At 37.7% G+C, this 27,167-nt stretch overlaps 1 protein-coding gene across 1 annotated transcript in view; it reads left to right on the top strand.

Moving 5' to 3' along the window:
• TAFA2 (TAFA chemokine like family member 2) overlaps positions 1 to 27,167 on the top strand; it is an 81,201-nt gene that overhangs the window by 4,574 nt on the left and 49,460 nt on the right. The window contains exons 2-3 of the mRNA XM_069003768.1: positions 23,658 to 23,810; positions 24,764 to 24,888. Of these exons, the coding sequence (XP_068859869.1) occupies positions 23,658 to 23,810; positions 24,764 to 24,888 (278 nt within the window). The remainder of the gene's footprint in view (positions 1 to 23,657; positions 23,811 to 24,763; positions 24,889 to 27,167) is intronic.

Here is a 27,167-nt window from a genome sequence, read left to right as displayed (position 1 = left end):
TGAGCCTGATTGGAGGCAATGCTTTTGTTTGAGGACATAAGATGTGTGGTTTGAACTGTGAGCTAAAGAGGGCACCAAATGCAGGTCTCCTAGTTCCACTATGGGGCTCTAATATAAAGGGTAAGCAGATAAAGTACTGTTTTTTCCTCAGTTTGCACTTTTTTGAAGTACCTGCACTGTGACATTTGGTGAGGGATCTGACTCTGTGGGTAAATTGCATGTTTTAAAAATGCACCTTCTGGTTGTGTGGACCTGACAAAGGACAGAAGAGTTTTTCTGCATATTCCCTGGTTTTTACTGGAATTAGAAAAAAAATGTCTAATATTTAAATGAGGGAAGTTGCAGGCATACAGAGGAATGTGTGTGTATGCCTTAGGAGCTACCAGGTGAGGCTGGAAACTGTGAGTAGGGTCTATCAAAATATTAGGTGGACACATCCACTCATGTATTGTTGTTCTCTCAGTACTGCTTCATCAAACTCTTTAGTCATATTTGCTGTCTCAAACATGGACCATCTTATCTCTTGTCGAAGTTTGGCCCAGAGATAGATTCTTTTAAATGAGAATGCTTTGTGTGCAGCTTTCACTAACTTAATTCTAAGTGTAATTAATGTTTAAATATAGAAACAAAGGAAGATAATAGTTATTTTAGCAGTCATAGGGAAGAAAGATATTAGATGTTCTTATCTAGCTTGAGCATGATTTGAAACCTTCAGTCGTCAGGATCAGAACCTAATCCAAAAATTGCCATTTGCATAAAGATAAAATAGAACAGTCAGTCAAACACTTTTATGTCATTATCTGTCACTGTAATCTAAAATGTTAATACCATATCTGTTAGAATTTAGGAGATAACATTCCTTGGCCTTCTGCCAGGCTCTAAAGAAAAAAAAAATTCTCTAATTGCTAAGTTGCAAGTAGTTCTGATGGTTCACTGGGGCACGAGTGCAGAAATCATTGCAATAGCAGAGTTGTACCTATTTCTTCCCTATTCTGCGAGCTCCACCACAGCAAATGACTGCCTTCATTATTCCCACCATCACCTTGGCTGTGAATCTTCTCTGTCCTTGAAGCAGCCATGGAGATACAAGTTGCAGGGTTGCAATGATATATCATGCATTTTCCCTTATACTGATCACTTAAAAATATTTCTATTTGGCAAGTAGTATGGCTTCTTGAGGTTTTTCTAAGAAAAGCAAAAGGGCAGGGTTTTCCTTTTGGCCTGGTTTTGTAATCCCACTGCCAAATTTTTATTAAGTTTCTACAAGTGAGTACCCAGGGTAATTTTCTTAAATATATTCAGATTTTATGTTGTGGAGGAAAGAAGATGATTGCAAAAAATGGTATATTCTTGTAAATGTTATATAGTTGATTTTACAGTTTCAAATTCCAAACTTTTTAATATTTTCATTTATAGTAATGTTATCTTCCTTTAGATAACTGTCCCACCAATCAACTGTTTCTCTAGTCATTTTCTGTTTCAGAAGATTAAGCTTTCCCATACTTTTTGTTAGGAATATATGGTAAGATGCTAGGACTGAAAAAACATTGACAGTATTCTTATCTTTCTGTTACTTGTTCCTATCATGAGTAAATGTTGACATTTCCCTAATACTGGAATCAGACCTACTTTTCCAGTTTTATATTCTTGGTTTCAAATTCCTCCCGTAGAGTTGTTATGTGTACTGAGTAATGCATTCTGCTAGATTCCTTTATCCTTATGCCTAGGAAAACAGAGTGATTACATTTGCACGCCACAGTTTTTACTAAAATAATAAAAATAATATGAAATAAATTGTTACACAGTAAACTCTCTTGGATGTGTTGATCAGTATTTTCCTTTTTTCATTAACATTTTAAGTGCTCAAATAATGTAGCACATATTTTTGTTATCATTTCCATATTTAAAATATTATTTTCTGGGCTTGCAGTTCTATTCTGAATTTTTCATTTGCCTAAATGTGTATCATGTCATACAGAATATCTTAACTAAAATTTTCCTTGGACTTGAACAGGAAAACAATGGATGTTACATGCAGCTGTGATCAGGAAGTAGGAGAAGGACTGTTTAGTCCTCCTTAACATCATGGAGCAGGATGCTGTGTCACAGCAACCCAGTGGCATTGTTGCAGTTGCGTGTGCCCACTCCCCAGAACCTTCCCCCTTTCTGGAAACATTTTTATTCATTGAGTATACTGGCTACACCTTCTTTAAAAATGATCCTTCCAGTAGAGACATGTAATATAGGAGTTGTAAGCAGGAAAATTGTTACAAAGTTTTAAAGGCAAATATCAGATGAGTTTAACCAAAAAAACCTTTTGAGGAAATGTCATTTTCTGTCTCTATGTAAGTACTTAATGCTGGTAACAAGAGTCTACTGAGTTACTCTGAGAGTGTGAATCCTTATGTGCAGGAAAGCTCTGCATATTCATTATGGTTGAAGTTTCCAGCCTTGGAATTTGACATGAAATGTAGAACAGGCTGTGTTTGGGTCTTCTGATGGCTTTGGAGCCAATGGTTGGATTATCTTGAGATATATTGGGCGATCATGACAAGTTTATGTCCAAGACCCTGAAGTCAGCTTTCTGTGGCGGAGAAACCAAGCAGATTTTTCTCCACTGGTGTGACAACTTAATTTCTTCCTGTCTTTTTTCCTTGGAGAAATATGTCTGGGACTATCAAACAAGAATATAATTGAAAAAAAAAATCTGAATAGTTTACAGTTTCCTTTACATTATATTTTTTTCAAATTCAACATTTTAAGATCATATTTATAGGTCAAATATAATGAATCAATATCATGTTATAATTATGGTCTGATCCTTAATACTATCTGTGTGGAACTAGATGTTCTCTAAGGTTCCTTACAACAAAAACCATTCTATCCAAATGTGTAAAGTTACTGTAATGGCAGGATTAGGACCAATTCCATCTTCAAAGTCAAGATCAGGTTTCATATATGGAGGACATCTATTCTAGTGCCAGTATTAAGTTTTTTTGCACTGTTCCTTAGACTTTCCAATATACATTCCATACGATCAGCAATGACTCTCCCATATATACGCTGGTATCTACTGCATACCCCATAATCCGAATCAAAGGATTTCCCATATTCAGATTGTTTGGTTTGTGCCTGGAAAAGCACATCCCGTGTAGAGATTATTTCTATAACATTCAGGGCATATGTTAATCTAACTTTCATCTGTATTAATTTTCTGCTGATGATGTATAAAGACTGTGCCCTTCTCTCTTGACACTCTTCACTGAATTTACTCTACAACAGTGTTAAGTAATTGCTTATACAATGTCATATTTTAGAACAGATGTTCTTTAGTTATACAGGTGCCAAGGAGACATTCAGAAGCAGTCAGCTGTTCTGGGAAGTATCCATAGAAAAATATTTTCTTTGTTTTGGTTTGCAGTTTATAAAGTTTCTTTCTGAATAAAAAATTGAGTTCTGTTCACTGGGTGCCTGAGGGAATTTACTGTTTTAAAGTTCACTAAGGCAGTCTTCCTCTGAAGTAGAGATTTAGAATCATAGAATGATAGAATTATTTGGGTGGGAAAAGGCCTTTGAGGTAGTTAGTCCAGCCATAAAAGACTCAATGCAGATTTGTAAAATTTATCATAATTTTAGAAGACAATGCATATATGTATGCATATGTGTGAAGAGGTACGAGAGACCTGGATGAAAGAGGAAAATGCAAGGTCATCACTGTTGAAATAGCTTATGTGGACCATTTTAGTGTTTTTAAAAGTGCTTATAATTTATTTATGGGAGTTTCACAAAATAGTAGTGCTTTTCAAAACTAACTGAAAACTCAGGGAATTTTCCACAGCATCTAGTTTTAGGCATCTCTTTTAGCTTCTCTGAAACACCCTTCAGAGCTCATTCCTTTCAAAAAGTGAGACCTCAAGCTTTAAGTGTAAGTGTGAGTACTTCCCTGAATTCCTATAGCAAATAATTCACAACCTATTGGATAGCTTCTGGAACTTTTGGAAAGTTTCTTAGCAGGAGGATTCAGTTTGGATACCGTTCTTTTATCTGCCTAAAAGCTCTTCTCCTGCATAAGGGTCATAATGTCTGAATAAAATTCTAAAGGTCTTATTTTATTTCTAATTTTCAAATAGAGTCTCATGTTACAGTTTAGAAGCCAGTGAAATCTGGTCTGTGACATTTATTTATATCTGTATGTCATTCTGCAAACATCTGCAAATGTCATTCTTGTGTTAAAAAAGGTTTAGTTGTTAAACCTGGATTTTACACTTGTTCCATTTCTCCTTGTTGAGCTAAAATACACAGAATCTCTGAATTGTTGGGGTGGGAAGGGACCTCTGGAGCTCATCTAGGTTCACCTGGAGCAGGTTACACAGGATTGTGTCCAGGCAGGTCTTGAATATCTCCAGAGAAGGAGGCTCCACAACCTCTCTGGACAGCCTGTTCCAATAGTCTGTTACCCTGTTGTGATACTATTTAATTAAAATTTTTAGAGAGATGCTTCACCTGAATTAAGGTGCAAATGAGACCATATGCTCAAGTCAATAATATGGATTTTATTTAAAAGTAAATATGAGGTAGAGACAGAGAGATAGAAAGAAATAGAAAGGGGGGGGGAGAGTGGTGGGGTCAGAAAAAGAGAGGGACAGATTAAGTAGAAAATGTCACTGATGGTGGAACCTGATGGTGTCCCGTTGATCCTCTTCTTCTGGTCTGTCTTCTTGGTGGTGAGGGTTCCATAAAACTCTGGTTCAATGGATTAATGTATGTTCAGGCAAGGTGGGAATGCCCAGGTACCTCCCCTGGGGGAGGCAAGTTTGACACTGTCTCTTGCAACAGACTCTGGATCTGTTGCATCACTTGGATCATGTGTAATCCCCTGGTACAAGGCTTCAGGAATGAGTCTGGGGGGAGCTTTGGGAGACTTTGATGGATTATGACACTCCCTCAGCTGTCCCTCATGTGAATGTCCCATGGATGTGACCTTCCCAGGGTGGGGGGGTTTTACAGCTGAGACAGTTTGTGTAAGGAAGGATGGGTGTTCACTCCCTGTGACCAGAGGTTACTCCACACACCCAAAACTCTCCTCCCCCCACTGCCCCCAGCTGGGGTGGAGTGTGTACCAAGCTGCCCTCAGCAGATGGGTCTGTGAGCTACGGCCTCCCCCATCCTGAACCCAGCCCAAGATGATTTTCAGGATAGCTGCTGGGTTTGGTTTTCTTGTGGATGCATTCTGCTCCCTCAGCCTTGTTTACTTCTCCCTAGACCTGAGATTGTTGAACACAGTGTCACCTTTATCTTGTCTCAAGTTCCCTTAGGCAGCTCCACTCACAGTCCAAAGTTCCAGTCCGGATGCATGTTCAAGGAGGGGTGGGCTTCAGTGGTCAAAGGTTCTTTGTACAGTTTTGCCATATTGGGCAAAAAATCCTTCATAACAAAGTTTAATCCATTAACCATAACATTTCAGTCTTTCACACACCCTCACAGGAAAGCAGTTTTTCATCACATTCAGATTGAATTTCCTGTTTCAGTTTCTGTTTGTTGCCCCTTGTCCTGTCACTGGGCACCACTGAACAGAGCCTGGCCTCATCCTCTTGGCACCAGCCCATAAGATATTTGTGTGCATGCAGAGAAAGTCTGGAAGAACTTTTAAATTTGCAAAGAAATAGTAGTGAAATTTTGACCTTCTGTTTGGGAGTGTGAAAGTACTATTTAACTGTGGCCAAGAAAAACCACCTCTCTACTTAAATGGGAGCAATAATGGAGGATGGAGGCTGGCTTGGGGGTTCAGATGACACAAGGCAGGAAAATCATAAAAGAGCAGTCTGCCTTGTGCAGCTCTCTTTTACCAGGCTGAGCAAGAATTCTGTCTGTAATGATGAGGAGGCTGAGGCAGGAGCTGCCAAGTCTGTCTTGTTCTTTTTTCCCCATAGATTTGTATAACTCTTGTACTCAAATTGTTCTCAAGTAAATGCAGTAGATTTGGAATTCTTTTTGCAAAATACTTCTGGCTTCAATATCAAATGCCCTGGAATGACAGAAGTATAAAGCTGAATGTGTGGGTTATTTTGGGTGAATGCAGAGCTGCAGAAAGGGTATGCACAATAAAAGTATTCTATTAAGACCAACACATATCTTGGGTGCATTGTGCCATGGTATTTTTAGGTGCAATTTAGAATTGCTTCAGCTGAGTCTGTGCTCCAGACCAATGTATGAGAGGAGAGCTATCTGAATTACTGAGAAGGTCAGAATTTTTCTGGATCCAGGTTTTGAACCCAAGGCTATGTATTGTGTCTGATGAGTAGGGCGCAAGGATGAACCACTTCAGCCTATAGTTCAATCTCAGTGAATAGAAATAATCATAGAAAAGACCAAAACCATCACTAAATTCCTAAAGTGAGCTGAAAGACTGAGGCAAACCAAAGTTAAGTTTTAAAAATCAGACAGATAGCAGAAAGTATTGTACCTATGAAAAACAAAATGAAGATATTTCTTAAGTAAAATTCTTATTTAAAACTTTACTAAATTTTGTTCTATTATGTAAATATGCTACTAATAGAAAAAAATATTACTGGTGCTAAACTTTCATCTAAGATGCATTGGCATTTGTCAGATTAACTGTGGAAACTTTGTGAAATGGAACCCAGAAGGTGTACTAAATGTACACGCCGCAGAGTGGAAAGTAAATATATTTCCAGCGAGTGAATGTTGAGAAAAGAAGCATCTGGAAGAAATGGGAATTTTGGATTCTTAATTGCCTCATTCACCCCAGAACATCTGCCAAAGATATTAAGAGCAAATATGACTACATCTGAAAGAAGATAAAAGTTTAAATAAGGAAGGAGGAAGAGTAATTTTGTGCCATCTTGTTACACTGCTGTACACTGTGAATATGAAGGCTATGCAAATCTCTTTTTTCCTGCTAGTTTTGGTCAAAAATTGTCTTAGGAGAGTTAAAATACTGTTTCCTATGTCTATGTTTATGTTTTATAAACCTGTGAAAATTCAGAAAATCTCAGTTATGAAAAGTAAATGGTCCATATTTTCTCCTCCATTGTAACACCACATAGTATGCTAGAAAGCTGTGTTGCAGAAGACAAAGGGCATCCTGCAGAGGTTGTGCTCTGGAAACATCTGAGAAAAGAACTGACCTTTCATCCTCCTTAGGGCACTCCTGTTCATAGTATAGTTTAGAAGATCACCAGTCCTGGAATCCTGGGCGATGGCAGGAATGAAGTGCACTCAGGCCCTCTGCCTAATATTAGGGAAGAAGCTGGGAATGGATACAAACAGCTAAAAAGTCGGGTATTAGGAGAAACCCCATTACACAGGGCTCACTGGTCTTATGACTTTCTTGACTGTTCAGTTTTTGCCCTGCAAGTTGCATTTTCTGCAAAGAGATTTAAAGACAGAACACCTTTTTCCACCCTTCTTCTATCACAACATCTCTGCCATTAGGTTTTCCTGGGTTTACTCTGAAGAAGAGCTTGTAAAGAAGAACATGACTGAAGAAAAGAGCATAGCCACTGGAGAGGGGGTAGGTATATTCTACTTCACAAGTGTGCAGTCAAGTGTGCAGTACTTTTCTCTAAGTACTAGAAAAAAAGGAAGAATTTTTAAACTGATGTAATTTAAAATTTTCTTTCAAGAAATCTCAAAACACAAACTAGAAGGAGCACTGCATGTTGTTGCCTATAAAAATGCCATACTCTAGAACAGCTGTTTCTTAGTTATAGAAGTATCTTAAAATGTTCAGAATCAGTCAGCTATTTTTGGAAATAGCAAAGCACAAAAATATTTTAATTAGTTTGGACTAAGACCTCCACTGATAGGATATAGACTTTTTTTTTTCATGTTAAAGGCTTTTAGAACTTAAATTTTTGGCTATTTTTTTCTGAAAGTGAGAGCAAAACTAAATTAAAATACTCTGAATGGCATATGGAAATCATACTTTATTTTTGCAGTACATGTGGTTTATTTCATCACAGGCAGTATTTTAGCCTCATTATTTTTTGTCTGTCTGAAATAAACCATGCTAGTCTGTTGGACATTTTTGATAGTAAGTACTGAAAATATTTTTAAAAATAATGATTTTGCTGAAGGAAATATATTTCTCAAGTCTAGTTCTTGTTTCTGTTTTCAAATATGAATTAGCCTAATGAACATTTTTAACCTAGATATACAATAAATCCTGGGAAGAGCTCCCATTTAAAACTGTCACACTAAATAATGGTGTATGGAGGAAAAAAAAAGTAAAAGGTCCCACTAATCAGACTATTTTTGGCTGCCAGAAAAGCTCTCCTAAAAATCTATCTTTCGAACAGATCTGTAGGAGTGATTATAAACTAATTTGCTCTTCTGCTGGAGTCTAGGAATACAACAGTCTACACTAGCAGCATTATGACCCACACAAAAAATGTAGGAAAATGCCAAATTATGGCTTATCCTAATAGACTTATTGTAGGAGAGGAGTGTTAAACTATAAAATATCATTCAGTTTTTCATAAAAATAATCATTAGGGGGTAAAAATTTCAATAGTTTTTAATGAAGTGTTTATGTTTTTTTGGCATTTATTTTTTACTTTGTTTATTTTATGGAAAACTCTCCTAGGTTTAGGCATAGCAAATATGAATAATTAAAGAGGATCTAGATGAGAAAAATGAGATTTCTTCCTTACAGGCAACCTGGAGAAAAATGTGGAACTATTACTTTACAGCTATAGAGTGGGATTTAAAGGCTCCAGACTATTTTTGTGTCCCTTTATTGATACAATGAACAAAAAATCGGTGATGTATTTTAAATGCAGGATGTGTGAGTCGTCTAAGTTTCTCTTTTTTTCTCTTTGAAGGAGAAAGTTCACTGTTTAAAGAGAACTTTGAAAACCAGTATTGATATGCTACTACTATAACTAGTAAAGTACTAAAAGCTCCTGAAATAAAAGCTAGGGGAGTGTGTTTCTTCCTCTGACTTAAGTGTTGTATTTGGACCTGCAAGTGACTCCTCTGCTGGGTGTTGGCAAATGTTGTAGATCTTAAAATTCAGCTTTACAGAGGAGGATAAATCAGTGGATATATTTTAGCTTGGTTTAGTTATACATATATATTATCATTCTTAGAGCAGACGTGGTCATTACAGAGCACTGACCTCTGTTAGGCCTGTATCAGTATTGTGGCAATGTCAGACTCCAATGAGGGCAGTCTCACAGATGAAATGACTAACCAGGGATCAAGTAATATCTCTCCTGATGTATCTGTTTCCCTTAAGGAGGGATCTAATCTTGCACACTTAAAATTTGGGTAATACCTTCTGAAGGTGCTTCTTTTTCTAGCTGCATTGATTATACAGGGATGTCCAGCTTAAATTAGACACTGTAGACATCCAGTGTATGGTGACATGTCTTTGGTTTTGTCGAGAACAGTTGAAACCCCACTCTCCTTATTGTAATAATAATATAGTAAATTATGATATAAAGATTCAGAAAGTGAATAAAAATGTCAAGATGCAATGCTGTGTTAAAACATTGGATGCTTCTACCTAGAGACACTTTCTTGTATGTCCTTGATTGTATATGTGTGTATGTAGGTATGCATATATATAGTACTTGAAAAAATAATCAGGGACAAAACTCCAGCAAGTCTTCCCAGTTTGCGGGTTTGGACACTGCTGTGCACTGCTTTTGGGGTTCTGAACCATGCATGAACTGCTGAAATAGGTTTCTGTTCTATCAGATGACAATGTATTAATGTAATAGTAATACGTGTGTTGCTAGACTCTAGAAACAACTGTTTGAGAAAGGAAAGGTGGATGAACATGTGACTCCCTTGGAGAGATGAGGCAGAGGATCAAAAATAATCAGAATACATCTGTGTAATGAAGCATGTTCATTAAAGTGAAAAGCCAAGTGAAGAGCAGTCACAAACCACAAATATCAGCGTGGTTGTGTGTGAAATAAAAGGAGATTCATGGTACCTATGTTTACTTCTTTATTGTGGGTCTAGTTCTTTAGAAATTATAGGTGCCTAGTCAACACAGAATTCCTAGACAAGGCACCACTTCCACGTAAAGAATTAGGTCTTAAAGCAAGGCTGTCCCACTGAAGTTGGGAAATGCTGGCTCATTCTGCTACATCTTCAGTTTCTGATTTCCTCATCTTTTTAGTTTGTTTTACAATGATCTGCTAACTACAGCTGCACCTGAAGGATATCTGCTAGGATTATTCTGAAGATTTCCCTGACTTGTGAGCCCTGTAAAGATAAAACTCCTGCTAGATTTGTGTATGTGATCAGGCAAGGTGTCTCATGAATGGCATTTTGTCAAATCCTCTGGTGTATCCCCTTGCTGTTCAGCTTTTAAAGTGGTGAATTGAAGGGGAAGGCAATTTTTTTCTGGTTTTGTGACAGTCTTCCACAAGCTAAAGAAGATTACACTTGGCTCCCTTCACAGCATATCAGTGCTGTGGACCTGGACAGTTATTTAACACTCATGTATTTTTTCTGGTGTGCATTTTAGAACTAAAGCAGTAAAAATTGTTGTGAGGCAGTGTAGATATTTGTAAGGAATTGTGGGTAGTCAGTTATTTCCCCATTACAATTTCATCTAACCTTGGAAAGAGGCACAGCCCTATGGATATTTATAAATAGTCTGCTGTCATTTTTGACACATTGTTAGACACTGGCAGACAAATACACTGCACTACAATGTATTGTACGTGGCATTCAGCTTTGCACTTGGGACTTTGAAAGAGTCAAAATAGCCCACAGATAACAATTGCTACCCAATTCTCTCAGTTATTTAACTAAAAACCACTCTTCAGTGCAGTGAGGCCAGAGGTTTTGAGGTTCTAATGATGACCTCTGTGAGAAAAAAAATGCTACATTAAAGTAGCAAAAAGATGAAAGAATACACAGTCATAAAAATGTATGCAGCCAGTACTGGATGCTATAATTTTATGTGCAGTAGATCATTTGCCTTCCTTGCAAGTTCCTACTGGCAACAGTTGCATTAAGATTCAATCATTTTTTTTTTTTTTTTAGATTTCATATCTCCCTGAGAGCCAACCACTCTCCTTTTCCCCTTTGCCCTTTCACAATAGTGAGAAAGATGTGAGAGCTGTGGATGCCTCTTTGGACTCACCCTTTGGCATGACCAGCCTCTGGCACCAATGTAACATCTTGGACAATGCCTCATTCCTGGCACCTGCAGAAGCATTTCTCTGGCTCTTGTGGGAGAATGATGGATCTGAGTGTTGGGTAACATGGCAGAGGAGGAGCTGTGGGAGCTGGACCTGTTTGGAAGCTTGCCTCAAATAGCAGCCCCTTCACCAGCCTTTTCAGCAGCAACAACACAGCACCATAGGCTTCCCTCTGCTCCATGGCTGAGTTGCTTGGCTGGTCTGTGAGTCTCATATTCAGTGCAGGAGGCTTGACTTCTCTGGGGTAACAGAAAATTAGTTTACTAATAATGTGCTTTTATTGTGGTCCAGGTGTGCTTTCTGTAGTCCCAGAAAACTCATGCCCAAGAGCTGCCCAGCAAGCTCTGCTGTGCTCTGTACTTGTGTCCCAGCAGTGGTTTAGCTCCCTAGCTCCACAAGGTGCATGGCTAATTTTGTGGATAGGCAGTAAGGAAAAAGGATCCTGAGCTGGCCTTGTGTGGCCTCTTACATCCCTGTGTGCAGTGTATGAGCTTCCATAAAGATATAGGATTAAGATGACAAGCATGAAGCCAAATCTTTGTTGTCTGAAAATGTCCCTGAATAATTACGATTTTTTTTTGTCCATATTGTTTTGAATAGGCTTTTTTGAAGGTGTGAATCGCATCAGCTGCTTTTGTTACCTGACAGTTGTTCAAAAGCACACTTCTGGAGTTCTGGGGACTGTAATATTTTTGTAGCTTCTGACTTTGGATAGCTATGAGGGTGGTCTGTATGTGTCCTATCAACAGCTTCTGTTAAACAGAGTTCCTTCAGAAACAAATGCCAGGGAGTCTGCTAGGAGCATCTTAAAAGATCCCGTTAGATAGTATTATCTATTTTGCTTGAGCAAAAATATTCACTGCACTGCTCTGAATGGCTCTCCTGGCAGTTTCTCCTTTTTTACTTGGCTTGTTGGAATGTGCTTGCTTTTCCTCTGTCTTGAAGAATAGGCAGCCTCCTCTTAGGCCATCCAGTTTCAATTCATAGACTCTGTCTAGATCCTTATTGATTCATCATACCCATGGCTCAGAGACTTGCTATTTATATGGAATCAATAATGTAGAGGGAAGGTTGTAGCAGAGGAGATCACTCCAAAAGAAGGCATTTCATAATACTAGACATGTGCCTTGTTAGCAGTTTTTTTCTGAAGGCCTGAGTTAAGTTTCCCTCCTGACTCTGCACTTCAAAGAGCTTGCCTGGGGCTCTAAAGAAGCAAGCTGAAACTTAAAATTAAGATCTTTCTTTCAGGCAGTGAACTGTGTTGCTGGGATATCCTATAGAGTTTTCCTTAACACATATGGAGGAGTCTGATGGACCATGGAAGTCCTAGAAGGCAGGGGTGTAAAAAGGAAAAATGAAAAAAGAAGCAGTTTCATAGTTTTCAGGAAGGTGACCGTGTATACATGTGCCTATGGTTTATGTGAGGAATATTTCAAAGTATATTTTATAATTTGCTTTAACTGACAGATTAAGCAAAAATATATTCCAGAGCTGCAAAATGGAATGCAATATATTATAAAGATACATTAGAGAATTAAAGAAACTTTAAATTAGTACATTCTATCCAGTCATGAAAATAGATGAGGTGAAGAAAACAAAACCAAAACAAACCCCAAACCAAAAAATATTAACATACCATCTAAAACTCTATGTATAAAATAAAATGAGCCAACCAGACAATGATCAAGGCAAGAAAGCAAGAAAAAGTCTTGCAGAGCTTTTAAAAGGTGGAATTTCAAAAATTAAATGTTTTTTATAGATGCTATGTTAAATGTCATCACATATTTATGTGATGAATATATACACCAAAAAAAAATGTTAAAAGGTATTTTCGGGATCTTATTGTATGTTTTCATTTAAATATACTTTCTAGGTGAGTGCACAGCTGTACCTGAATATCTTTCTATATAGAAGAGTAACTCACTATTCTGATTATTATCTTTGGAAAGGTATTGTACAATGGTTATCTTGACACTGGCAGGATTTTCAGAACTTTACCTTAACTTCACTGACTGGTTTCTATCAGGTCATCACAAAAATCCCAGAACACTTCTGTTATAGCAGGTTTCATCATCTTAATAATTCTCCCATATAGGTACTAAACAAGTGATGTTCATATTCATCTTCAGGGAAAAAAAAAAATGCTGCTTAGTTTGGAAGTCATGGCGTGCTCTTTCCTCTATTTGGTGGGATTTATTAGATTTTCAACATAAATTTGGGGAACTGTCATTTTTCAAATCTTGAAAAATCTTAGAACAGGCTGAACAAGGGGTGCTAAGCATAATTTTTTGAAAAGAAAAGTGAAATAAAACATGAATACTTTGATAATGGAATTCCTGCTGACATTCGGGTGCTTAAATATGAATTGACCATCTTATAACTGAGGTCTTTTACCTACAAGAAAAGTGGAGAGGGCCTTTTTACGAGGGGATGAAGTGACAAGGGGGAATAGCTTCAAACTGAAAGAGTGTAGATTTATTTTAGATATTAGAGAAATATTCTTTTACTGTGAGGGTGGTGAGGCACTGGAACAGGTTGGCCAGAGAAGCTGTGGATGCCTCATCCCTGGAAATGTTAAAGGCCAGATTGGATGAAACTCTGAGCAACCTGGTCTAGTGGAATGTGTCCCTGTCCACAGCAGAGAGATAGGAACAAGACTTTTAAGGTCCCTTCCAACCCAGCCATTCTAAGATTCTGTGAAATTAGTTTCTGGACCTAAAAAAATAAATATCTTAATTGCAGAAGCAAGATCACACATAAGCAGTTATATGTGTGTTGCAATGGAAAAAAAACCACAGAGACCCAGCTGCACCTGTCTTTGGGGAAATCACGGTTCCCCGTCCCTGGGCTTCAGCTGCTGTCTCCATAGAAGCACCTCTAAGGGCCTGAAATACTTTTTAATAAGGATGAGAAGGCTGCAAGCAGGCAGTTCAAAAGCACTGCTGAATATCCCTCTCCATCTTGTTGCACTAATCCTATTCCAAAGAGACTTCCATACACAGTATTTTTCTTAAGGCACTACTTAGGGTGAAGGTGTTGTGCCAGAGGGTCATGCAAATACAGGGAGTTAGAAACACCCTTTCTTTTCTTTTTTTTTTTTTTTTTTTTGATGCATCCCTGAGAACCTGTTAATTTGTCATCTGTACAGTATGCCCTGAGACCATTTGGGTCAGCTAGAAAGAAAAGAAAAGAAAATCAATAATGAGAGTAATCTAGGGAAACAGGAAATATATTCCCCATAATTGTGTAAACTACAGGCTTCTGACATGCTGAGATTGAGGAAAAAATGTGGGGTTTTTTGTATTCTGCCAAAGGCTGAAGGCTGCACTGAGACATGTGCTACTGCTTCTTGCTGAGTTGAGATATTTGGCAGAAGGCCCACAGAGAGAGTATGAGAAAATAAAAAGTCTTTGTGCCAAATGTTCTTTTGAGTGCCTGAATGCTGGATTAGTCTTTTTTCTCTGTGAAATCATATAATTAGTAATCTCAAGCATCAGCCTGGTAATTTGTAAAATGTCTGCACACTTTAATATATCGTTTGCTTAACATGTTTGATAACAACCTCAGAGATACTGGGGCTTTTGACTTGTAGTATTTATAAACTGCACCTCGCCCTGAGTGTTTTTCTACCAGTTCTACACAAACTTTCTCATGGATTGTGTCAGCCCACAGCTGCTGGAGAAGAAATGTGGGAAGAATCTAATCTACAAAAAGCAAAATGGCTCCATTTCTGTCCCATAAGGAAACATGGAGCCTTTGCTGCTGTCATCATCCTTTCATCCACTCCACTGCCTGGCAAACGGGGTGGCTATAGCAGAACAGCTTCTCTCTGGGCACCTGCAGTGGGAGGTGGGGGAAGATCTGGCAGGCAGGCTGCTGTCAGGGAGCCCAGCTCGTGTGAGGACTGGGATAACGTGCAGAAGCTTCTTCTCCTCCTCTTCCAGTGAGTGGACATATAAAGAGCTGTAAACCTCCAAAATGATTGCTGTTTGTGATCCTGTCTCTGAATGCTCTGTGGTTTTGTGAACCTAGAGATTACCTGATTTCAAAATTAAAAAGTCGGACCGAGGGAGGGCAACACTTTAGGCTGAATAGGGTCATATGGAGAAGAGGAAATTATCCTTCAGGCTACCTGAAAACTAGTTGTGCTTCGAGTTCCTGTTTCTTTGGCAAAAGTTTGGTATGAAGCCATAGTTTGTAGCCATTGCCGTAAAAAGGAACTGACTTCTGAGAGAGCGGAGGTAAGCTTATTTGAGTAAGACTGGCTCACTCCTGCCAGAGGACTGATTGAATACAATTAGCCTCAGTAAGGCCAGGAGATGACTGTGGACTCTTCAGGTCCTACTGAGAGAGATCCTACATGAAGTTCTCCATCTTTAGTTTTTGTTTGTGAGAACAGCTGTGACTATGCCAGCTTGCTACTTTATTCCAGTAAGTCTTTTCCTCTCTAAGTGGACATAACTCAGTCCTTCGGTCCATTTCAGTGCATAGGTTTTGGTATGGGAATATCTGAGGCTAGATCTCACAGGTTCATTAGTAAGCTCTTCTCAGTGGAATGCTTATATTGCAGTTTTCCTTGATTTTTTTCCAAAAGGGAAAGTATCTTCCCGTACAGATGGTGGTAAATGACGGCTGGCAGACAAACTGATGGATGAAATTTTTCTTTGGCACTGTGCAGAAGATCATGCTTGGCGATGTGACTGTGGCAAACCATTCATTAGTTCAGGTTTTAAAGGCTAGTGGAGATGCTGTGTGCATAGCACTGCCGTATGAACTCTGCTCATCATCCTTCACCCAAGTGGACTAACTGGGTTAATTGAGGGGTAGAGGAGCTGGGCTAGCATCTGCAGAATAAACACGTATCAAGAATGACTCTTGTTATTTTAAAATGATTCTCTCAAGAGAGAAAACATCATGTTGAATCCAAGAAACCTGGGAGGAGCTGCAGTTAGCAGTATTTTCTGTGTGCGCTGCCTACAAGTGGCACCGCAAAAGTATTCCAAGCAATCAGCTATGGCTTTTTTAGCAATTCACCTGAGAACCTATCTCAAGATGCAAGACACATCAGAGTAAAAGAGAAATGGAAAGCAATGCTGTACTTTTAATGTAAATTGATTCTCCACTGGTGCAAGTAGAGCATAGTCTATCTGAACTTTTCAGGGCCCAAAGTGACCAAGTGACTTGCAATAATTGTAGCTGAGCTACAAAGCACGGAAACATGATTGCAGTAAATAGGACCTGTCAATAAGGTGTGTTTTTAGGGTTTTCAGAAATAATTGCATGGGAATATATAACATATACATTGATGAGGGTTGCCTCTCCATTGCCTCTTCTCAAGGAACAGGCCCAATTCCTTCAGCTTTTCCTTGTAAGACACATGCTCCTGTCCCTTAATCATCTTTGTATGACCCACTCCATGTCTCTCTTGTACTGAGGAGCCCAGAACTGCACACAGCACTCCAGATGTGCCTCACTGGGGTGGAGTAGAGGGGCAGGATTGCCTCCATCAACCTGGCAATGCACCCCAGGATATCACTGGCCTTCTTGGCTACAAGGAAACAACCATGGCTCATGGCACCTTGTATATATCCAATGTACCTGATGTCTGAAGGGAGGTTGTCAAAAGGATGGAGCTCCTCTGTGGTCCCTTCCAACCTTACCCATTCTATGATTCTGTGATAGTGTAGAACAGGATAGCACAAAATTCGCATTTTTTTCCTGTTGATTCTATAGTACAACCCCATGTTTCACCTGAAAATAAAGCAATACGAGTACCTTTCCTGAGCTGCACCACAACTGTGTCATGCCTGATTGTCACCACTGAGGACTTACCACTGAGGAATTACTGCCATGTCTGTAATTGATTTTTCAGTTCACTGGCCAAACAAGAGAAAAAAACCAACAAACAAAAAGAAAAACACCAAGTAAGTTTAAAAAAAAAAAAAAAGCTTTGTTTTTGATAATTTTTGCAGTTTGAAAAATCTCATAAATTTTTCAAACCAATTAAAAAAATGGTACAAAATAAAATAATCTTGTGGATACAATTCTGTTTTTATCTTATTTAATAATCTTAATTCATCATACTTTTCAGTCACGTGTCTAGATTATATACCATCATTTGCTCAATCACTGTAAGACGTGTTGCATACTCAATTATCAGAAAAAATATCTCAGTTGCAAATCCAGATGTCACCTTTATTGAAAAAAAAAAAAATTAGTCTGTCATTGGCATTCTGATCCAAAATCACCTATCAAACCAAAAGCATCGAAACAAAAATGTTTTGAATTTCATCTTTAAAGGTAATGTTCACTAAGGTTACTGTTGATGTATATCTACCAGTGCTGCTTTGGGATTTAGGCATCTTTTCCTGCCAGTTCTCCCTCTGGCCCATGGAGCTGAAATAGAGGTGGGCTTTGTTTTGTGTACACAAAAGCAAACTGAATCTTATGTTCCCAAAATCTTGGCTGTCAGGTTTTTGCATGCTAGCTCAAAGAGAGCCCAGAGGTCTAGCTGCAACCCAACTGCACTACGGCAGGCACAGCCACACACAAAAGCTCAGGCACACGGGGTGCGCTCCTCACCCGAGGGAGCCGTCCCTGAGCTGATGGGAAGGCACGCAGGCAGAAGTGGAGAAGTTGAGAGAGGGGACTCTCCGTATAAGTTCCACACAGAAGGTTTATTGAGGTGAAACAATGGGGGGCAGAAGACCAAAAGCCAAAGATCTGAAGGTGTCCAGGGATTTTATAGTGGGGATAGGAAAGGTGGGGATAAGGAATACAGCCAATGGGATACTTGACAGGAGGTGGGGTTGAGCACAAGGGAACCAATGGAAATGACACCAAGGAGGGATGTAGGGAAGGAACCAAAGGAGTGTCAAGTACAACAGAACTTTCTAGAATTAATACATATTAACTTAGGGGAAATGAATATTAACAAACTTATGCATAAAACAGGGAGGGGAAAACATGAACCTATCACATAAAAATATATAAACTGCGGAACAGGGGGATTATGGGCTCTCACCCTAACTGCGGAGTGAGGCAGGAAGCTTCGGTGCCTGACCACTGCAGCTTGGTGTCTGGTGGATCTTCAGGGGTCAGGGTGGCTGCAGCCACTTGCACCTCTACACTTGGCTGCTTTTCTCCCAGCTGCACTAATTACTGGTCAAATCAAAGATTTTATCCTTAACAAAAAAGTTCACATTGCATGTGTCCTTAGATCACAAAACTGCAGTAATATCAGAACCATTGCTGGTAGAGTTGAAATAAACTACGTTCAGATTTTTCCCTAACAGTTGTTACATGGATATTACAGAAAATATTGAAAAATGTTAAAATTAACTGAATGTAGGAATTGGATAGTGTATTTGTTTTCATATATTTTTGTCTGACATTTAAAGAGAAAGTTTAGATGGAAATGCTGACTTGGCTGGGGTTGTGTAAGATTTTGATTGCTTAGCAGTGGCAGCTACTAACACTTATTAAACTATTGAAAAAATGCAACAATATTGTGTGAGAGTGTGTGTTTTGTGTATGTGAAGGAGATTTTACAAGTTCGTTTGTATTCTTCCTATCTACAGTGACACACTGAGACTGATATGACATACTAAAATTGCTGAAGTGTAGCAGAAAAATAACCTACATTTGTTTTCCTTGTCAATCAGTATGAACAAAGCAAATGAACCATGTGAACAAGAAAACACTCTTTTTCATGGTTATTTAAGGGTAGGGCAGTGATCTAGAGCCCATTCAGGAAAAATGGTAGATTATAACCACTAATTTTACTAATTTTATCAATAACACCCAATCACACATTTGTTTGAATATTGTGGTATAGATTAGTGACTAGTCACTTAGGGAAATGGATGAAGTAAGTTGACAATGTCCTGAAATACTGTCTGTTTTTCCTTACAGATGATTATTTAAAAGAGTCATTCCATTATAATCCTTAATGTGGATATGCTTTACATAAATAAAAAATGCATACATACTCTACTTTGAAAGACGGGGTTACTGTACTATTTCATATGGGACATCTTCCTGATCGAACCCTAGGTGACAAAAAGGCTAAAGTGTATAAAATATTGGATGCAATATGGATTGAGACTCATGGCTAAGTGTAATTTCCATTCTATTTATTGCTGATGCTTCTTTTTTTCAACTGTAAAAGAGACACAAGCAAACAAAGCTTTGCAGATTTTAAATAGTCTCTGTGACCTTAGAAAAATTACCTGATATAGAATAAAATAAGATACATTTATTTCATGTAAGAGTACAGAGCTGCAGTTCTTATAAGCTGATACAGGAACTGGTTTCTGCAAAAGAAGTTAATCATGTATCTGTGGCTGCCAGCTCCTTCCTCTTCCAGATGGCTGAAATTGCTTCTTACTGGTTCTCTGCACCCAGTTGTAGGAGCTAAACTGGTTGAGAACTAACCCTAAAAACAAAAAAAAGGTAAATTTTTCTGCCGGTCCAAATTCCTGGCTTACCATCTTCACTATCAAATGACAGTATTCATGCAAGCAAGGGATGAAAGAGTGCTAGACAAGAGACAAGGGATCTTCTTTTCCTTGCAGGAGCTCTTAGTCATTAGATGGATTTAACTGTATCACCCAGCTGTGCCAGTGTCTTCTCAGAGAGCATAAAATAGAGCATGTTTGGTATTTTTTCCCTGCTATTTATATGTGTCTACTGCAATGATGGGCAACCTGAAGACAGAAACAGGCTGTGACTTTATTTTGTTTAGTTCTTCCTCTTTGTTAATGGCCAGTGTATGTCTGCAACTTTCAGGAAAGAAAAGATTCAAATGACTGAGCAGATGGGTGACAAGAATTGAACATCAGTGTTTAAGTGTTGAGGCTAGGAAAAGGTGGTCAAGATGAACAATAGAATTCAGAAGATTTTCTTGATTTAATACAAGGTTTGCATACCTACACCAAATACCTTATATTCATATTTGTGAGCTGAGTTGCAAAAAATAATAATCTTGAGTAGTAACTTCCCTTCTTCCCTGGAGCAATCTTCCCACAAAAGTAGAAGAGTAAGGGTCATAACTTAGTTCCAGATGCACTGTGCAAATGTGACTGAAATTTTATTCACCTGAAGGAAAGAAACCTAAACCTACCATGAAGGAACAAGAAAAGTTTTCTGTAAAATGAACACTAATAATCGCCCAGTTTTATTTTTTCCAAGAACATGATACTGATCACTGAAGTTTCTGGTTCTGATTTATGAAATAGGTATTGATGATTTTGCTACATGAAAAAAAGCTGTAAAAGTGCCAGATTAATTACAGGACATACCATTAATGGGTGAGATATGGTTATGCCTGTTTTCCAAGCTCCACAGTGCTTTATGTTCTGGAACATAATTTATATATATATATTATGTTGTGTACAATCATCAGGAAAACTTTGCAGTCTGTACACATAGAGATCTCTGAGTCTCTTTCTTCAGTCCCTCTCCACACTGATTGCAGGAAGGACTACTTGCATTAGCAGGGAATGAAATACTGTTTGCAGTGGTTTTGAATAACTAATTTCTGTAGGATTACAGAAATGACATTTGGTTCCTCAAACAATTTCTGCAAAGCAAGCAGCATACTTTGAAGTCTGTGCTAGGAGGAAAAGAAACAAAACCAAAATGTGAATCTGCCAAAGTACTATCCTCCTTTTGTGGAATTATCCAGTGGCTTAATGAGGTTAATTTGTTTTAGGTTGTGGGAAATCCTTTATCTACTGCATAGAAGCTTTAATTTCACACAAATGTGACAGATACTGTACTTACTGCACTGGAACTTAATTATTTGACAGCATAAGGACCTGAAATCCCTGCATTTCCTCTCAAGGAATTTTCATAGCATATTCTAGATGGCAAATAGAAACTAGGGGATGGTTAGCCTAGATTACTCAATGTTTGAAATATCTTTGTATATTTTTCTAGGATGTTTTGGTTTTATACCCAGAAAATTACAAAGCAGCTTTATTAAAGATTCCCTGAATACTATCAATAGTATGTGGTTATTTTTTGTTCTCTTCCATTATTCACGTCCTTTCACCCTTTGAAATACTTTTCTGTATTGTACATGAATGTGACCATTTCATTTCATTACACTCTTTTTCCATAATATTCTTACAATGCCTGATTTTGTCCTCCTAATTAGTACAAAGGAGGCTTTCAAAATTTTTGTTTCAGTGTGAAAATTTCCCTCCCAGAATTTTACAATAGCTCTTTTAACTGTCTTCCATTCCTGATGGCTACTGGTGTACTTTGTACTTTATTTTCCTCAGCAGTTGTATTACAGCATTTTTGTAGACCCAGTAAAGCAGGGTAAAGTTATATGATAAGTGAGTGAGGACACAAAATTTCAGGATCGGCAATATACAGAATACAAATTAAAACTAATATAGTGAAAAAATAAGTGGTTTGAAGCTCTCATCCTACCACTAAATTTACTTTCTTTTGTAGATTCAGTGTCTCAGGTTTGTAACGTACCTTTAATAAAATACAATTTAGTGAATTTGTGTTAGGATGAGTGGGTATAAGATGTGTAATTGCCTATCAAAATAAAAGTTAATGTGAACATGCAAAAGCAGGATGTGTTTGTTCTACTATATATTATACATTCCCAATATGTCCTAGAATAATTTCTTTTCCTGTTCACAGATAAAAAACCTTACAAGTGTTTTATTGACAAAAAAAATGAATGTATTTATTTAAATTGCTTTATTGGCATGTATACCAGTGGAATTAATTGAAAATTAATTAATTTTTGGGGCAGCCTGTGCTAGTAGCTGTAAAAATATTTGCTCATTGTCATCAAAGGTAAGAAATACCAGGGATTGCAAATTTCAGGCAGATAGTATGAATTGCTTTCCTCATCCTCTCTTGAATTAAAAATTACAGTTAGAAAGTGAAGAAAATCAGTGTTTATGCATAAAGAGATTTTCTTTCTTCCTAGATTTTTGATTTAAATGTAACATTTAAGCATATCAAAATATGCTGGATCATGGGTTAATTGTTTGCTGTAGCACAATTGTTTCATCTGTAGCACAGCATGATGTGGTGGAGTATAATCAAACCTGACATAGTACAATACATTGAATGATGGCAAAGACAACAGACTGTTCACTGGAATTTGTTATACTGAAAAATGCATAATTCCCCAAAGAAATGTTTAGCAGTTTATGTTTTGTTGATGAAGACCTGGAGTCTAATTGATGTCTGTGGCTTTTGCCTCTAGGAACATTCATGGGGTCCATAGCCTACATCAAGTTTTTTCCTACCTCAGGCCTTTTAGGAGCTGACACTGTGCAGTAACAACTGAGTGAGCTCAGAGATCCGTGTTGGGCTCCTGTTCTTAGGGCTTTCTCCTTGTGGAAGCTGTTGTTTATTGTTTGACATTAGGGATATTAAATGTAGCTGAAGCATTCAGTACACAGGCTTTGCATAGAGCACACAAAAATTTAAATAGCAGCAGAAATAAAAGACACATATTGCTTCACATAATTAGTATTCCTGCCCATACAAGGTTGTAGGTCAATACCAGCTAAAGTTCAGTTTTTTTTATCTCTTTCTTCTGATGGTAATGAACTACCCCCAAGAATATCTGGTCTTGTATAAGTAACTGCTGAAAGTTCAGTTAAAACTACTTTTTCTGAACTCCAGATCCTTTGGTAACTGACTGCTGAACCAGAAAGGGTATTTTGGTAGCTCTCCTCTTACCAAATTGGTCCTTTCATTGAACTCCAGCAGTATGATTCTGGTGATCAGTTAGAGCAGCATGAATGGGAGTGATAGGTACAGATATGGAATAATTAAGATTGTCCTGCTGCCTCCCTTGTTTGAAAGATTTTGTTCCCCATTTCTCAAACTTTGCAGTGCCAGGCAGAAAAATTTAAAGTGTGATTTCTTAGTAGATTTTATTTCTGGGTTTCATTTGAGGGCTTTCCTTATATCCTGCCAGTTATTCTCTGTCTGCCTGTAGGAAGGTTTTGGAATACCATGTCAAAGTCTGTTCTGGGCATAAAGTCTGGAGACATAGATTCTGAAAATATATGCATATATGGGTATTTTGCCATCGATATACTTTCATTTCAAAGTTTCTCCCATAAGGAAAAAGAAAAAAAATGTTGGTAAAGATACAGAGCTGTTTATGGGAGTCCAGAAATTAATGTAGTTTCTAGGTTTTATGTTTCTGCTTCCTGCTTCACTGGAACAGGCCCATATGCAGCCTTATCCAACTGTTCTTCTTTAGCCAGTGTTTTCTGCCTGTGATAGTTATACTACATTTGGAAATGAAATCAACTCTTCATTCTAGTGTTAATACCATTGTAGTTCTCGTTTCATGTGTGGCAGATTACCGTACAGAGCCAAGTTTAATGCATTTCTAATTAAAAAGAATCCAAGCCAAACAGTATGATGTTACTTCACAAAGTTATCAAATTGTTCATCTTCTTATTTTCACAGCTCACCATGTTAAAACTGGGACCTGTGAAGTGGTGGCGCTTCACAGATGCTGCAATAAGAATAAGATAGAAGAAAGATCTCAGACGGTGAAGTGTTCCTGCTTCCCTGGGCAGGTAGCAGGTACCACCCGGGCAGCTCCTTCTTGTGTTGATGGTGCGACTCCTTCTATTGCTTCCTCTCTTTGTGTTCCTAGGAGTTTTTGCTGGCTTAAGGTCATTAACAAGACCCACTCCATTACAGTTAACTATGTAAAGTAAGAGTAGGAAAGCTGCATTTTGAAGGGGATGTCCAAGGTGAATGGGAGGAAGATGGAAAAATTAATTATTTGCTATTGCTCTGTGGAAGTGCTAAACAAAATTATTAGATGCCAGTGAAGAGGCCTCTTGAGACACTAAATTTGATCTAACTAAAAGAGGATTCTTGGAGTTGTATGAAAGTCACTTAATTAAAAGTATTTATGCAAAACCTACATAAACATATAATTTTTATGTGCTACAGTCTTACATCTAATTTATATATTTACCACACTGGAAAGAAACAAGCAGACAAACAGAACACAGTTCTGTTTTTAAATCTTTTTAGACCTACACTATTATTCCTATTCACAGTGCAATATTAGTGTCTTAACAATTCTGGTAGTCTCATATGTTTTATTTGGGAAAATAATGGCTGATGTTTCACATCTCTTTCTCTGAAAGAGTAGCAGGATTCACCCTTTACATGATCTCTTTAATGTTCATATGTTTTTGGCTGTCAGAGAAGCTGTAAATATGTTGTCATTGGGGAATAAATTTAATCAAGCTATGCTAGGCTGTATTGTAGACCAAGCAAAAGAAGAGATTCTACTTAAAACTTTGAAATCTGGCTGAGCAAGATAAAAATGAGATTGAAAAGAAGTGCTGTGAAGAGATTGACTTTGAAACACCTTTTGCAAATTGGAAACCGAATTTCTTATGAAGGTTCTGAGGTGGCTGAAAATTACAGACTAGATGTCAGTCAACATATTTCTAATATCTTCCTGGAAAATAAAAGAAATGTTGCAACATAATGATATATTAGTGTCCATTTCAACAAAATGCAAATATATTTGTTTTCCTCTCTTATAGCTTCAATAGTGGAGCAGAAATGGTGGTGCCACATGCAACCGTGTCTTGAAGGGGAGGAATGCAAAGTTCTTCCAGATCGTAAGGGATGGAGCTGTTCCTCTGGGAATAAAGTGAAAACAACTAGGGTAGGTATGATACCAACCTGACATGTTACCAACAAGTTTAAAAAAAAAAAGGTGCACAGGAGATTAGGTGCACAAAGAAGACCTAAGCTGAGAAGACTAAAGAAGCATGGGAAGACAGTTGTACTGGGATTGGACTTCCTGGTCCTGCACACTTTTCTCAGCATACTTTTCAATTGCTTGAACATAGTAAGCTGTGTGCCAGACCTTCTCAGGTAAGCACTGGGGATAGTAGAGTTGATCCCTTCAACTAACAGTAATGATCAAATGTATTATAATCTAATATGTATTTCTCTCTGAAATCAGTTGCACAAAGTCTGTACACTTTGCTAAGCTCTCAGTTCACAGGATAGCAAACAAGTGCATTTTTATCAGTTACATGGAATTATCCTATTTCTACATAGAAAGTGCTGAGTATGGTAAGCATTTGATGTGTCATTACAATATGATCTGGTTCTTTCTATCTTGTGTGACTGGGATGTACTAAAAAGCTTTGACAGAGTTTCAGGGAGTTACTTTCCTCCATTTGACACTTTTCATATTATTGGTTCAAAATTATATTAACAGAAATATATTTGACAGTCATCATATACAATGCCTGACAACAAAGTAAACATCCTGCCATCTTTGCATTTTAGTGGCTAAGAGAAACAGAAGAAAAAAAATATTTCAGATGAGCACTGAACACACAAACTTCCTAAAACTACAGCATTATATCTCAGCAGGGTCAACACAGTTCTTCATCAACATACAAAAGATCAAAATGTACTCTGAAGACACATATGCATGTGTTTAAGTATAAACACCTTCCCCCCTGCACCCCACCACACATACTCATGAGTGATTTTTCTTTTAAGTATTTAATAGTTTGTAGTGTCAGTCCATAATATGCTAGAGTGGTGTTTACTCTATGCAGGTGTTTGAGTATCTACATAATTTTATTGAATTCTTCCTTGCATAGGCACTACATTTCTGGTACACATTGGTTGTGGTGAAATGTAGCATGCACTGACTGAATTATATTCCTTCTGTTCCATAGAGAGCTCTATGTGTCTCCGTTTCTGTATTTATAAGTCTCTAAAACATTTTGACATTATTTGAAGGAAGGATGCTTCTTAAATGTTTGTTTTACAGTTCCCTTCCTGAATCCGCTTTCAGATGTGTTTCTTCCGAAGATAAACTTGCTGGAATGCTGCCCACACTTAACTTTGTGCATGCCAATGCAAATCTGATTATATGCATGTAAAATGTATGTGCATGTATAATATAATCAAAAGGAACTAGACAGATACTTAATAATAGAAATAGAAATAGAAATAGAAATAGAAATAGAAATAGAAATAGAAATAGAAATAGAAATAGAAATAGAAATAGAAATAGAATTGTGTGTGTTTTGAAATTTTTCCTGGTTACTACTACATGACACTGTTAGTGTTACAGAATACTTGACATTTTATATGAATTTAGAGTGTTTAACAAAATGTGGACCTGGATTATATTTCTGTAGAAAAAAAAAGAGGTCACAAAAGGGGAAAAAATCAATTATGATTGCTTTGATGAGATTGCTTCTTAAAAGTTTGTCAGAGTATAGGTTTCTCTGCATTAGTTGAGGTTATGGAATTTTTTCTGGTGTTAGTGATCTAAAGAAGCCCAAGGCTCTTATGGGAGCTTATGCCTTTGTTGTGAGACTTTTAGGTTTGTCTCTTTGCAGCAGCTGGAATTTTCTTGTTCTCCATGGTGTGGGCAGTCCTCAGGACTCATTTCATACCTCTTCAGTAATGATGCTTGGAAAAGCCAGTCATTTTTTATATTTGCTGTGATAAAAACTGATTCAGTATCATGGCTACCATAACCTGCTTACAGACCTAGCACCGCTAAAAGGAAGTGCTAGTCACCTTAAATCCCCACTATTTGTTCTGCTTTCTTGTTTGTCCAGATGTTGTATGTTTTCCTCCTTCTTCCTTCATTTCCCACAGAGCTGCAAGGCTGTTTTGAGACAATAGCAAACTTGAATTCAAATTTCTGACTAAACGTTGACCTAAGTAATTGAAACCAGGTCAGTGATAGGTGAATGAAAGTCTCTGTCTTTCACATACAGGGAGCTGTGATTTTAAGAAACATCATTCTGATGGTCAGTAAAATATATACTGCTACTGGAAATATGAGTGGTTCTTTGTGTTAAGAGAGTAGATTATTATCAAAGGACAAGTACTTTTCCTTAATATGTAGTTACTATCGTATTTTGTAGCTCCTCTTTCTGCTCCCCAAACTCTATATAAATA

Source organism: Aphelocoma coerulescens, chromosome 1A, assembly GCF_041296385.1.
Source record: "Aphelocoma coerulescens isolate FSJ_1873_10779 chromosome 1A, UR_Acoe_1.0, whole genome shotgun sequence".
In the NCBI taxonomy this organism is placed as follows: domain Eukaryota; kingdom Metazoa; phylum Chordata; class Aves; order Passeriformes; family Corvidae; genus Aphelocoma; species Aphelocoma coerulescens.
Note: the sequence above shows the minus strand (reverse complement) of the source record. Positions and strands in the feature narration are given on the sequence as shown.